Below are 13,194 nucleotides of genomic sequence, written 5' to 3'. Positions count from 1 at the left end.
TCAACTCTCCTTAGCTTTTTCAAGATTAGCCCAGTTTAACTAGATATTGTGACATGCTAAGGAAATAATTTTGCCAGAGTTGATTCAAATGCCATTTCTTCCTTGGATTCACTCCACAGCCTTCACTGACCAAATTCAAGCACTGCCTTATGCTGTAATGTTGCTTTCTGGATTTTGGCTTAGCACAATTGATGAACCCAGATACTGTGGTGAATATACATATTATGCTTTCTTATCTGAGAAGCGTACTAGTTGTTTATTTAATACACCACAGTTAAAGCACACCGTGCTTCAACAGTAAGTTATGTCTTAACTTCAGTTTCTCGTAATTGGGATGCTTCCGTGATGTACGGATCCACAAACCAGAGAATCACAGGACTTGTGAACCCGACCTGTTTGATCAGCTATTGGTCAGTGTGTTAAACAAACCCATCAAACTGGAGTTGTTGTTGTTTATTCGTTTAGTTGCTTCCGACTCTTCGTGACTTCATGGACCAGCCCACGCCAGAGCTTCCTGTCGGTCGTCAACACCCCCAGCTCCCCCAGGGACGAGTCCATCACCTCTAGAATATCATCCATCCATCTTGCCCTTGGTCGGCCCCTCTTCCTTTTGCCCTCCACTCTCCCTAGCATCAGCATCTTCTCCAGGGTGTCCTGTCTTCTCATTATGTGGCCAAAGTATTTCAGTTTTGCCTTTAATATCATTCCCTCAAGTGAGCAGTCTGGCTTTATTTCCTGGAGGATGGACTGGTTGGATCTTCTTGCAGTCCAAGGCACTCTCAGAATTTTCCTCCAACACCACAGTTCAAAAGCATCGATCTTCCTTCGCTCAGCCTTCCTTATGGTCCAGCTCTCGCAGCCATATGTTACTACAGGGAACACCATTGCTTTAACTATGCAGACCTTTGTTGTCAGTGTGATGTCTCTGCTCTTAACTATTTTATCGAGATTTGTCATTGCTCTTCTCCCAAGGATTAAGCGTCTTCTGATTTCCTGACTGCAGTCAGCATCTGCAGTAATCTTTGCACCTAGGAATACAAAGTCTTTCACTGCTTCTACATTTTCTCCCTCTATTTGCCAGTTATCAATCAAGCTGGTTGCCATAATCTTGGTTTTTTTGAGGTTTAGCTGCAAACCAGCTTTTGCACTTTCTTCTTTCACCTTCATCATAAGGCTCCTCAGTTCCTCTTCACTTTCAGCCATCAAAGTGGTATCATCTGCATATCTGAGATAGTTAATGTTTCTTCCAGAGATTTTAACTCCAGCCTTGGATTCCTCAAGGCCAGCTTGTCGCATGATGTGTTCTGCATACAAGTTGAATAGGTAGGGTGAGAGTATACAGCCCTGCCATACTCCTTTCCCAATCTTAAACCAGTCTGTTGTTCCGTGGTCTGTTCTTACTGTTGCTACTTGGTCGTTATACAGATTCTTCAGGAGGCAGACAAGATGACTTGGTATCCCCATACCACTAAGAACTTGCCACAATTTGTTATGGTCCACACAGTCAAAGGCTTTAGAATAGTCAATAAAACAGAAATAGATGTTTTTCTGAAACTCCCTGGCTTTTTCCATTATCCAGCGGATATTGGCAATTTGGTCCCTAGTTCCTCTGCCTTTTCTAAACCCAGCTTGTACATCTGGCAATTCTCGCTCCATGAACTGCTGAAGTCTACCTTGCAGGATCTTGAGCATTACCTTACTGGGATGTGAAATGAGTGCCACTGTTCGATAGTTTGAACATTCTTTAGTGTTTCCCTTTTTTGGTATGGGGATATAAGTTGATTTTTTCCAGTCTGATGGCCATTCTTGTGTTTTCCAAATTTGCTGGCATATAGCATGCATTACCTTGACAGCATCATCTTGCAAGATTTTGAACAGTTCAGCTGGGATGCCGTCGTCTCCTGTTGCCTTGTTATTAGCAATGCTTCTTAAGGCCCACTCAACCTCACTCTTCAGGATGTCTGGCTCTAGCTCACTGACCACACCGTCAAAGCTATCCCCGATATTATCCTTCCTATACAGGTTTTCTGTATATTCTTGCCACCTTTTCTTGATCTCTTCTTCTTCTGTTAGATCCTTGCTATCTTTGTTTTTGATCATACCCATTTTTGCCTGGAATTTACCTCCAATGTTTCTAATTTTCTGGAAGAGGTCTCTTGTCCTTCCTATTCTATTGTCTTCTTCCACTTCCGCGCATTGCTTGTTTAAAAATAATTCCTTATCTCTTCTGGCTAGCCTCTGGAATTTTGCATTTAATTGGGCATATCTCCCCCTATCACTGTTGCCTTTTGCTTTCCTTCTTTCTTGGGCTACTTCTAGTGTCTCAGCAGACAGTCATTTTGCCTTCTTGGTTTTCTCTTTCTTTGGGATGTATTTTGTTGCCGCCTCCTGAACAATGCTGCCAACTTCTGTCCAGAGTTCTTCCGGGACCCTATCTACTAAGTCCAGTCCCTTAAATCTATTCTTCACCTCCACTGCATATTCCTTAGGAATATTAGTGAGCTCATATCTAGCTGATCTGTGGGTCTTCCCTAATCTCTTGAGTCTGATCCTAAATTGTGCAAGAAGAAGTTCGTGATCTGAACTACAGTCAGCTCCAGGCCTTGTTTTTACCGACTGTACAGATGTCCGCCACCTTTGGCTGCAAAGGATGTAATCAATCTGATTTCGGTGTTGTCCATCTGGTGAAGTCCATGTATAAAGCCGTCTCTTAGGTTGCTGGAAGAGAGTGTTTGTTATGCAGAGTGAATTGTCTTGGCAAAATTCTATCAGCCTGTGTCCTGCTTCGTTTTGTTCTCCCAGGCCATGCTTACCTGTAATTCCAGGTGTCATTTGACTGCCCACCTTAGCATTCCAGTCTCCCGTGACGAAAATAATATCTCTTTTAGGCGTGTTGTGCAGTAGGTGCTGCAGATCCTCATAGAACTGCTCTACTTCAGCTTCTTCAGCATTTGTGGTTGGGGCGTATATTTGGATCACTGTGATGTTAGATGGCTTGCCCTGAATTCGAATTGAGATCATTCTGTCGTTTTTTGGGTTGTATCCAAGCACTGCTTTAGCCACTTTACTATTAATTATGAAGGCTACTCCATTTCTTCTGTGGTCCTCTTGTCCGCAGTAGTAGATCTGGTGGTCATTTGATGTGAAGTGGCCCATTCCAGTCCATTTCAGTTCACTGACGCCCAGAATGTCTATCTTTAATCTTGACATCTCACCAATAACCACATCCAATTTGCCCTGGCTCATAGAACTTACATTCCAGGTTCCGATGGTGTGTTGATCCTTAGAACATCGGATTCGCCGTTCACCACCAGCACCGTCGGCCGCTAGCTGTCCTTTCGGCTTTGAGCTAGCTGCGTCATCACGTCTGGGGCTAGTTGAGCTCATCCTCTGTTCCTCCCCGGTAGCATTTTGACCATCTTCCGACCTGGGGGTCTCATCTTCCGATGGTATACCGACATATCTCTGGTTGTACTGATCCATTTAGTTTTCACGGCAAGAATACTGAGGTGGGTTGCCATTACCTTCCCCAGGGATCGCATTTAGTCTGACCTCTCTGTCATGACCTTCCCGTCTTGGGTGGCCCTTCACGGTTTAGCTCATGGCATCATTGAGGTGCTCAAGCTCCAGCACCATGACAAGGTAACGATCCTTTGCTGAAGATCAAACTGGAGTAAAGCACATTTAATTTAAATCTGCCAAGTATGTTATGTGAAGACACCCATAAGATGGACGTAGCAAGCGAACCTGCAATTCTGTTCATACTTACCTAGAAGTAAATTGCCCTGCACTCAGCAGGGTTGGGTGCTGGGAGTCCTGCCCTCTTAGGCCTTACTGCCAAGGATCATAGACCCTCTGCGGGTCAGAGAAGGTAGAAAAGTGAGGCTTTGCATACGAAGTAAACTTTAGTTTTGAGTAACCGATCATCAAGTTGTACTGCAGATTACTGATAAGAACAGGGGAGAAGACATTAGAAGAAAACTTTCCGTGCAGTGCGGAGAGTTTGATTTCGTCCCTTTCCCGTTAAGCTTCACGCGACGTCGTCAGGTTAGCTAGGCAGTTCAAGGCAGCCCCCATTCTGCATTTGGCCTTTCATTCGGAGCGCCGCTTCCCAAAGTCTCCCGAGTCGCGGAACTCGACCCGCGGAGAGGAGAAACCGCTCCCGGGGCACCCCGAAGACCAGAGGCTTCCGCGGACCCTCCCTTCCGCCCCGTCTCGCCCTTGCGTGCGCGGTGCCTCGGCCAAACCCTGCCCCTGCCCTGCCCTGCCCTGCCCTCCCCTCCCCTCCCCTCCCCTCCCTCGTAGCGAGTTCAAACGCCCTGTAGGCTACAATGTGTCAGTTGTTGCAAAATAGGGAGGGCGGGGCTTGCTCCGCGTGACGTGGGGCGAACTTCATTCAAGCCTGCCGTCAGGGGAAGGCAGCTCCGTGCGCGAGCTCCGCTCACCCGAGCCGCTGCCTTCCCGGCAGCCCGGCCAAGTTCGCCGGGAGAGGAGGGCAGAGGAAGGCGGCGCGATGCCAGCTCTGGCGGCTCCCTGACCTTCTGGCCAGAGCGCTGCCGGAGCCGCTTCTCCGTGCCGCGGCGTTTCCTACCTGCCAAACGAAGGAGGCGCTTCAGTTTCCCTCTCGCTTCCTCTACTTCTCCTTGAAGCTTTTTCGCGGGTGGCTTCCGGCGCTTGGCTTTATTTATTGATTTATTTATTGGCGTCTTGTTTCCAGCACCCCCTCCCGAAGCCTACTCGGGTGCAGGTGACACACCCTCCTCGCTCCTCCCCTTCATTCACCCCGCTTCTTAGCGCCGGCGGCTCGCGAGCGGTTCGAGCAGGTTCTCCCTTTCCTCAGCCGGCCGAAGGCAAATGTCGGGGAATTTTCTGGCCGAGGGAGAGGGGAGAAGCCGTCCTTCTCTTTGCTGCACAACTCTCTCCTCCTGAGCAGATCGAGCTCGGGAAAGGAGGCGGGCAGGCAGGCCGGGAGGGGGAGAGAGCGCTTCGGGAATCGGGGGGACGAGCGGGCGAGGGCGCCGAGGAAACACAAATAAGGGTCGCCCGCAGACTGAGCAGAGCTGTCCAAAGATGTCATCTCAAGCAAAGTTCAAGAAAGACAAAGAGATTATAGCGGAATATGAAACTCAAGTGAAAGGTGAGTCTGGCTCCCCCCCTCCCCTCCTCCCCTCCCCTCCCCTTCCCTTCCCTCCCCGGCTTTCTCCCCCATTTTACTCCCCTCCTCCTTCGGCCCCCTCATTGTTCGGAATCCTATTTTGCCTCGCTTCTCTCAGTGGGAACGCACCGGGAGGGGGGGAGGGGTCATCGGAGCGGACTTGCCGAAGCCAGAGGTCGGGCGGTGTGTCGCGGGGGGGGCGGGCAGGGTAGTAAAAGCTGCATTGCAGTTGTGTGAATGGTGGCTTGGTGGGGCCCTCTCGGGTTGGATCTTCTCGACGGCGAGGGCTATCCTCGATGCCTAGCTTGATAAATAAATAGTGCCTTCCTTTGATGGAAGCCCGTTTCAGGGCAGGCGGGGCATCCATCTGTACACCATAGATCCGCCTGGAGGCTAGGTTCGCCTCGAGCCTCTGCTGGGGACGTAGGCGTGAATCTTGTATCTCCCCTATGTAGGCTGCTTCCAGAAAGCAGTGGCTGGGCTGCCTCATTAACTGGTACTCCGATGAAAGCCTCTGTGGTGTGCACTTTGTGTGTATCAAAGAGAACGGGACTGTCGATATTTCAAGATTTTTTTCTTAAAATCTGCGGCCTTTCCCTCCCCAATTTGTGGTCTTTAGCTCTTAGGTCACACAACTCTGGGAATAGAAGTGTTCCTAGATGAGGTTTTGAGGGGAGCGTTCTCTGCTATAGGACATAAAGAGGGGGTGAATATTGGGGAAACCAGTCTAGCTGGCTGCGCTCTGATTTCAGCACCCATGATACCTTCTTGGATGAAAGCTTGACGTAAATAGGTTGGCTATCATCTATTACAGCCACATTTTTCCCTTCCCTGTTATGCAACATTCCTGACACAGTAAAAAACCTATAAGATAAGCTGCTTTCTTCCTTTGGCTTTGCTTTTTCCCCCCCCAAAGGTAACATTTAAAAAAGAAATATTTCTTACATGTTCATTTCATCTCCTTAGTTGAGACCTATTAGTAGCTTAAATGTAAGCGTGGTGCTGAATCTACAACTTGCACTTGAGTGTTTGTTATAGAACTAATAGAATACAAGTGCTGGCATCCAGTTAGGTAGGTAAAGGTAAAGGTTTCCCTTGACATTAAGTCCAGTCGTGTCCGACTCTAGGGGGCGGTGCTCATCTCCGTTTCAAAGCCGAAGAGCTGGCGTTTGTCCGTAGACAGTTCCGTGGTCGTGTGGCCAGCATGACTACACGGAACGCCGTTACCTGCCCGCCGAAGCGGTACCTATTAATCTACTCACATTTGCATGTTTTCGAACTGCTAGGTTGGCAGGAGCTGGGACTAGCAACGGGAGCTCGCCCCGTCACGCAGATTCAAACCGCCAACCTCCCGATCAGCAAGCTCAGCAGCTCAGCGGTTTAACCCGCAGCGCCACCGCGTCCCTTGGCATCCAGTTAGGCTTTCCTAATTCACCAGTTTTTGCTGGAGCAATTTTGAAAGAACAGAGGGAGTTTAGTTTTGCATGCACACATACAGTATTAGGCTGTTGGTGGTGGGCAGCACTTATGCAAACGAGATTTCCGGATGGAGATGGGGGGGTGAGTTGGTTTGCAAAGTGATCTCCCAACACCATTTCAGAATCCAGTGGTTGATGTAGGACTATTACTTGATGTGGAAAACGATAGCTTGGAAAACTCTGTGCATACTTTCATCTGAATAGTTTAGAATCTTTTCAAAAACATTCAGGACTAAGGCCTTGATGTGCATGCAAGGTTCTGATAAAGTCTACTGTGCATGCTGTCTGTTTATAGTTGACCCCTCACTCACAGAACTGATCAGGATGGTACATGAACCTTGCACAGGCAACCTGGAAGATCTGATGCTAAACCTAAAGGTCTTATTCACTCCTGAACTTCAGCTCTTTTGAAGGACACAAAATGGTTATCTTTGCACTAGATTGGCTTTCTCCAGTCTGGGGTGCTCTGGGTGGCAGTTTGTTACTGAAATATTCAGCCACACCAATGGGGAATTATTGGAATTGGAATCCCAATTCATCTGGAGGACAACAGGTTAGAGAAGGCTGTGCTAGGCTGTAGTATAGATTTCGGACTCTCTTATGAATGCAGTTCTACATTCACTCCCAGAAACACCAGGAGGTAATTCTGGATCTTTTGAAGCCAGCTGAAGCTTCCCTCTTGATTTCAGCAGAGGTGAGGTATGACTGATTATATTTTCAAATGCTAACAACCACATGGTATCATTAGTAGTTGTTCTTGGATATCCTGTAGTAGTTCCTTCAGGAAACTTCTGAATCTGCTGTCATTGTCAAAATGGGTCTTAGTGGTTACTTCATCGGCAGTTACTCAGTGGCTTGCAGTGTTCTTTCCACAGATGTGTTTATATACTCCTTTCCTCTGGGGTCCGCTTTATTTCTACTTGTATATTTAATTCTGAGAAGAGAGACATATCAGATTTATATTGTACTAGCAGAACACAGCCTGAAAATTTGCCTAACATTAATTAAACCATTGAACTAAAACTGTAGAATTTAGGCTTAGAATTTAGTAGTAGAATTGAACTAAAACTGTAGAATTTAGACTTATTTAGGCATCAGTGTAAGTTTTTCCTGAGCATCTTTTAGGTGCTTTAAATGTATTAGGCTGCATCTTGGGTTAGTAGAGTAAGTGCCAGGCTGGGGAAGGGCCGCTGACCTTTGATCTCTGTTTTTATGTTCTGTATTTTCAGTCTTTTCATAGCTGGCTTTGAATGGTGATATGGATGTCATAACAGATTGTTCTGCACCACATATCATCTGATTGTGTATAATTTGGGCAATTTTTATATCACAATGCTTTATGATTGAAGTAGCCAAATGACATACTCCCTCTTTACTGATGTTTGTCAGAGATGAAAGAATTGCAAAATATATATTTTTTTCTTGCAGTAGTAATAGTCTTGAAATGTTTTTTAGCAGGACAATGTGGGTGTGAATGTACAATTACTTCTGAGCAACTCTAGCAGACATGTTAATTTTCCTTTACTGTTGCTACCAAAGTAAATAGTCATTCCCATTGTGTGAAATGTGAACTGGGTTTAAAAAGAAAAATATTTAAACTGGAGCTATTTATTTATTTATTTTCTATTCCATCTCTATTATTTTTTTTAATAAATAACTCAAGGCGGCGAGCATACCAAATACTCCTTCCTCCTCCTCTTTTCCCCACAACAACCACCCTGTGAGGTGAGTTGGGCTGAGAGGGAGGGACCGGCCCAAGGTCACCCAGCTGGCTTTCACGCCTAAGGCAGGACTAGAACTCTCAGTCTCCTGTTTTCTAGCCCAGCACCTTAACCACTAGACCAATGGAACCAAAATTTGGTTAAGGGTAATTATGCTTCTTTCACAAATTGATTTATCCTCTTCTTATCTATTATCTACAGTATATTAGTGATGTCTTGTTGGAGGAGCAGGTAGACTCAAGGACTGGATTTATACAATGCCTTTAATCATGGTTTATAAGCCACAATAGTTGGCTTCACGGACTGTATTTAAAGTCAAACAAACTGCATGATTTTTAGAAGGGTAACCAAAATTCAATTATTCTGATAGATGATATTGAGTGTGTCAAGGGGGTTCTATTTTTCTTACTGTTATTAGTTATGTTGTGGATTGTGTTTTTACTTTATTGCTGGATTATAGAATTGGTGGCATACAATTATAATAAATAAGTTATGGCTTGGCCCGAAGTGGAAACCCATTCAAAGTGTGAGGACTTTAATGTATGCATTAAGTTGTACTGGTTGGGCAGTTGAGATGCATGATTTGTATCTTCAGTATAACAACCAGGCTGCTTTGTATATGTAAATATCTGCAACTCTACCTCCTCTATCATTCATTCATGTTGACCACTCAACATGTAACTTCTCTCCATTTGTTCTCCAGACAACAGGATAGACAGCAGCTGTTGGTTCGTTGTATTTATGTTGCTTCTTCAGTTGACAAGAAAGAATGAGAAACAAATTGGCTTGTAGCTATCCTTGGCTGTCTCCAGATAAGGGCCTTAATTTGCATTAAGCAGTTATCATTTTTGAACTGCAACAGTGTTTTCACACAATAGCTTTGTTCTTATGTAGTTTTAAGCCAAGCAAAACAAACAGCATTAGTGAGGTGTGTGAACACCAGTCAGTGAATTTCTGTTAATCATTTTATTGCAAAGAAATGTATGTGTGAAGGCAGTGAATCCTAGTTAGGATGTACTCTGGCTTCTAGCTGCTTGACCTGCCCATAGTTCTTTGCATTGTGCCTGGTTATTTTATTTCTGATCTACTTAATAATTTCAGTTCTCTGGTGGATTACAAAGCTACTTAAAATATTAAAACTGTAAAAACAATAAAGTACATTAGTGAAGTACAATAGGGGAGAGACTATAAAAGCATATAAAAGTCACTAACCCAATAATAGACTGGATTATCAAGATTAAGGATGTTGAGACTCTAAAGTGACTTTTCATCTGATTAACAGGGAATCTGTGAATACTTTCTCATTCTCCCCGCCTTCTCTTCTTATGGATTTAAGAGGGAAGAAACTAGAAACCTTCTTTATGCCATGAAAAATGGCAATCTGGATAGTAAGGCTTTGCAGTGATATAGCATCTAGGCCCCTCCTGGACTGTAAAAGCAGCCAGGGAGGTGACCTGTGGCTGGGTCCATGCTGTGCTGTCAGCCTCTCTGAGGGAGAGGGTGGTACACCCCCCCCTCAAGAATCAAATGGATTTTGACAACTATTGACCAGGCTCTAACTTCCCTTTTTGGGGAAGGTTGTTAAGAAGGTGGTGCTGTTGAGAACCCTGGAAGAAACAGCTAGAGCAACAACTAGAGCCACTTCAGTCAGGTTTCAGGCTGGGTTTTAGTACTGAGACAGCTTCGGTCATGCTTGTCTATGACCTGTGGTGGAGCTGGGAAGGTGGTGATGCATCCATCCTTGTGCTCCTTGATCTCTTGGTGGCTTTCGATACCATTGACAGCTGGCTCAGCGGGTTAGGAATTGGGGGCACAGTTTTATGGTACTTCTCTTCCTTTCTCTGGGGCTGGCTGGTGTTGGTTGGTAGGGTGAGATCATCCCCTAGGCCCCTCACTTGTGGGGTGCCACAGGGTTCTATTCTCTCTCCCCTCCTTTTCAACATCTACATGAAACCACTGCATGAGGTTATCTGCTGGTTTGCGGTTTGGTATCATCAGTACGTGGATGATACCCAGTTATATTTTTCAACCTTGGGCCAGCCAAATGAGGCTGTCAAGGTTCTGTCCCAGGGTCTGGAGGCTGTGTGGGTTTGGATGAGGAGGAACCATCTCTGACTCAGCCCTACCAAGACCAAGCAGCTGTGGGGGTTTGGACTGCCTAGATCTGGAGATATTCTATCTTGGACCTTGGATGGGGTAGCATTTCCCCCTTAAAGGCTGGTATGCAATCTGGGAGTTCCTGGACTCACAGCTCCTGCTTGAAGAGCAGGTGTCAGCTGTGGCTAGAAAGACCTTTGCACAACTTCATCTGATGTACCAGTTGTGCCCTTTCCTAGATCAGGGGGCACTTCAGACAGTCACTCATGACCTAGGCACCTTGTGACTTGACTACTGCAATGCTCTCTACATGAGGCTGCCCTTGAAGACTGTCCAGAAGCTTCAACTGGTCCAGAATGGTATGCCCATGTAACACCTCTGCTTCACAAGCTGCACTGGAAGCTGGTTTGCTTCCAAGTGCAATTCAAGGTCCTGGTTATTACTTATAATATGGCACAGGGCCTGCCGTATTACATGTCTGTCTCCCATAACATTTGCCCAGCTGATTTGATACTGCAGGATTAGTGTGCTCCAAGTTCCTTTGATTAAACAATGTCATGTCTCAGGACCTTGGAGGTGTGCCTTCCCTGTAGCAGCACCCCCAAGATCTGGTTGGCCTCCACTCTGCTGTTGTTTAGAAGAGCTGGGAAGATTGAGACCTCTCACTTTATTGCATTTGCCATCTTTTGTCTTCATTTTATATTGATTTTATTGTAATGTCTTTGTTGTAAGATGCCTAGAGTCACTGAGGGTTGGGCGGTATATAAGCTTAATAAATAATAATAATGCCAGACAACACTCTGTGATTAAGACAAGGCTTAGTTCATGCTTGATTGAGAAACAAATATTTGAGTGAAGGCATCAGCAGTCAAGAAGTATTTTGCCTTCCCTTGGCTTTGGTTACAGAATTGCTGGTCTACCTGTGAATTACTATTTCACAGAAAATCACTTTAGATTGTGTTTCTGGAAGCAAACAGACAAATCCATTTGTAAATAGATAAATGGGCCCTTGCCTTCCTGTAAGTGATAACATTCACACCTGAAAGATACAGAAATTAGCATCATCTAAGTGTAGAACATGTGATCCCGCTTAAGTATACTGTACGTTGCTGTCTGTATGCTTGTACATTTTAGGCTATATTAAGGAACCCCTGATTCTCAAATAAAGCTGCATTCTATGTGAGAATTTGTGAACATGTGACAGTTGTAAGACCTCTGTGTTTGAGAGAATAGTCTCTTCTAAATAACTTTCAGGTAGAACTACTAAGATAGGTGTGATTATGGAAGATCTGCATTCAAGTTCTCATCTAGACATACTAGGAAACAACATTTGCTGCATGATCTAGGTCCAGAAGAGAATACAGATAGCCCTTGTTTAATGACCCTAATTGGGACCAGAATTTCCATTGCTAAATGATGTGGTCAGTAGGTAAAACATCATGTGACTGCACCACTTAGCAATCACAGTTTTGGTAGTCCCAGTTGCGGTCATTAGGCCAGGACTGTGCCATCATTAGATGAGGACCTCATGCATATCCTGCTGTGCCACGCTTGCCTCTGCTTCAACTCCCCATCTATCTCCCCGATCTCTGCCCTTTTGGCCACCCTGCACACTGCTGCCCCTGGCTGACCTTCACCATCTTCCTCCCACTGCTGATGAGGCACACTGGGCCTGGCTCTTCGTGAAGCAACTGCTGGCTGCTCACGGCCTCCCTGAGGCTGTGCGTGGCCAGCAGCTGCCTTGCAAAGGGCCAGCAGGAGGAAGAAGACAGAGAATGTCAGCTAGGGGCAGCAGGGTGTCAGGGGCAGCGGAGGGCAGAGTGGCCAAAAGAGCAGAGATGGAGGGAGATAGGTGGGTGTGGGGAGTTGAAGCATACCCTGTGGTCATAAATGTGGACAGGCTGCCAAGCGCCCAAATTTTGATCATGTGACCCCAGGGACACTGCAGTGGCCGTAACTTTGAGAACTGGTCATAAATGCTGTCATGAGTAAGGATGGCGAGCAGGGGGCTCCCATCCAGACTGTCAAGCGCATGCGTAGCACTGAGGAATTGGTCAGCCATTCAAAGAGACACAGATTGGGACCGCCTTAACCTTTGGGGTTTATATGTCTGGGTTTTCCCACGCTTCTTCAGTTTGTTAGGATTCCTGTTAAGTACTAGCAATAAATATTAGAGACCAGTTCCTTGTCTCAGCGTGTTTCCTGGCTGTTAGGACAAATGCCATGTGTTCAGTGCTGCCGTAACTTCAGTCACTGAATGAACGGTTGTTTAGCAAGGACTACTTGTACGTCTTCCAACTCCCTGGTACATGATGAGCAACTTGCTATGTGAATTGGGCCCTTCATAGTATGTTTGGGAGATGGGAATGTGGATGCTTTTCCAGTGGTGAAAGGAGAGCTAAACCAGCTCTGTTTCTTTCTACCATATATGTATCCCAGCCATGGGCACCTTGTTTGTTCTGCTTTTTGGAGCGATGGTAACTGGGAAGGTATGCTTATTTCCTGGAGGTTGTAGAAGGGGTCCAGCCTTAGTATACAATAGATTAAATGAGATGATCAAATGCTTTCCTGCTACTTTGAGATAGTAAAAAAGTTAATTAGTTGTTTTCAGTGCTCACAAGAGCATACTTTTTTTTCTTTTAAAGGTGAAACTAAACATCAGGAGGGGGAATAATTAAAGTAATAGTTATGTGATGTTTATAGCTTGTGGAGTTACAAAACTTTTCCCCCAAATTATAGTGTA

The 13,194-nt window shown here is 45.6% G+C and overlaps 1 protein-coding gene across 2 annotated transcripts in view; it reads left to right on the top strand.

The window, feature by feature from the left end:
- The first annotated feature begins 4,427 nt into the window (after positions 1-4,427).
- The window catches only part of SRGAP3 (SLIT-ROBO Rho GTPase activating protein 3), a 212,721-nt gene continuing 203,954 nt past the window's right edge, over positions 4,428-13,194 (top strand). For both annotated transcript variants that reach the window (XM_063291622.1, XM_063291621.1), the window contains exon 1: positions 4,428-5,137. In XM_063291622.1, the coding sequence (XP_063147692.1) occupies positions 5,071-5,137 (67 nt within the window). In that variant the 5' untranslated portion in view covers positions 4,428-5,070. The remainder of the gene's footprint in view (positions 5,138-13,194) is intronic.

The sequence above is a fragment of the Candoia aspera genome, chromosome 2, assembly GCF_035149785.1.
Source record: "Candoia aspera isolate rCanAsp1 chromosome 2, rCanAsp1.hap2, whole genome shotgun sequence".
Classification (NCBI taxonomy): Eukaryota; Metazoa; Chordata; class Lepidosauria; order Squamata; family Boidae; genus Candoia; species Candoia aspera.
The sequence above is the reverse complement of the archived record's forward strand: the minus strand, read 5'-3'. Positions and strand labels throughout refer to the sequence as shown.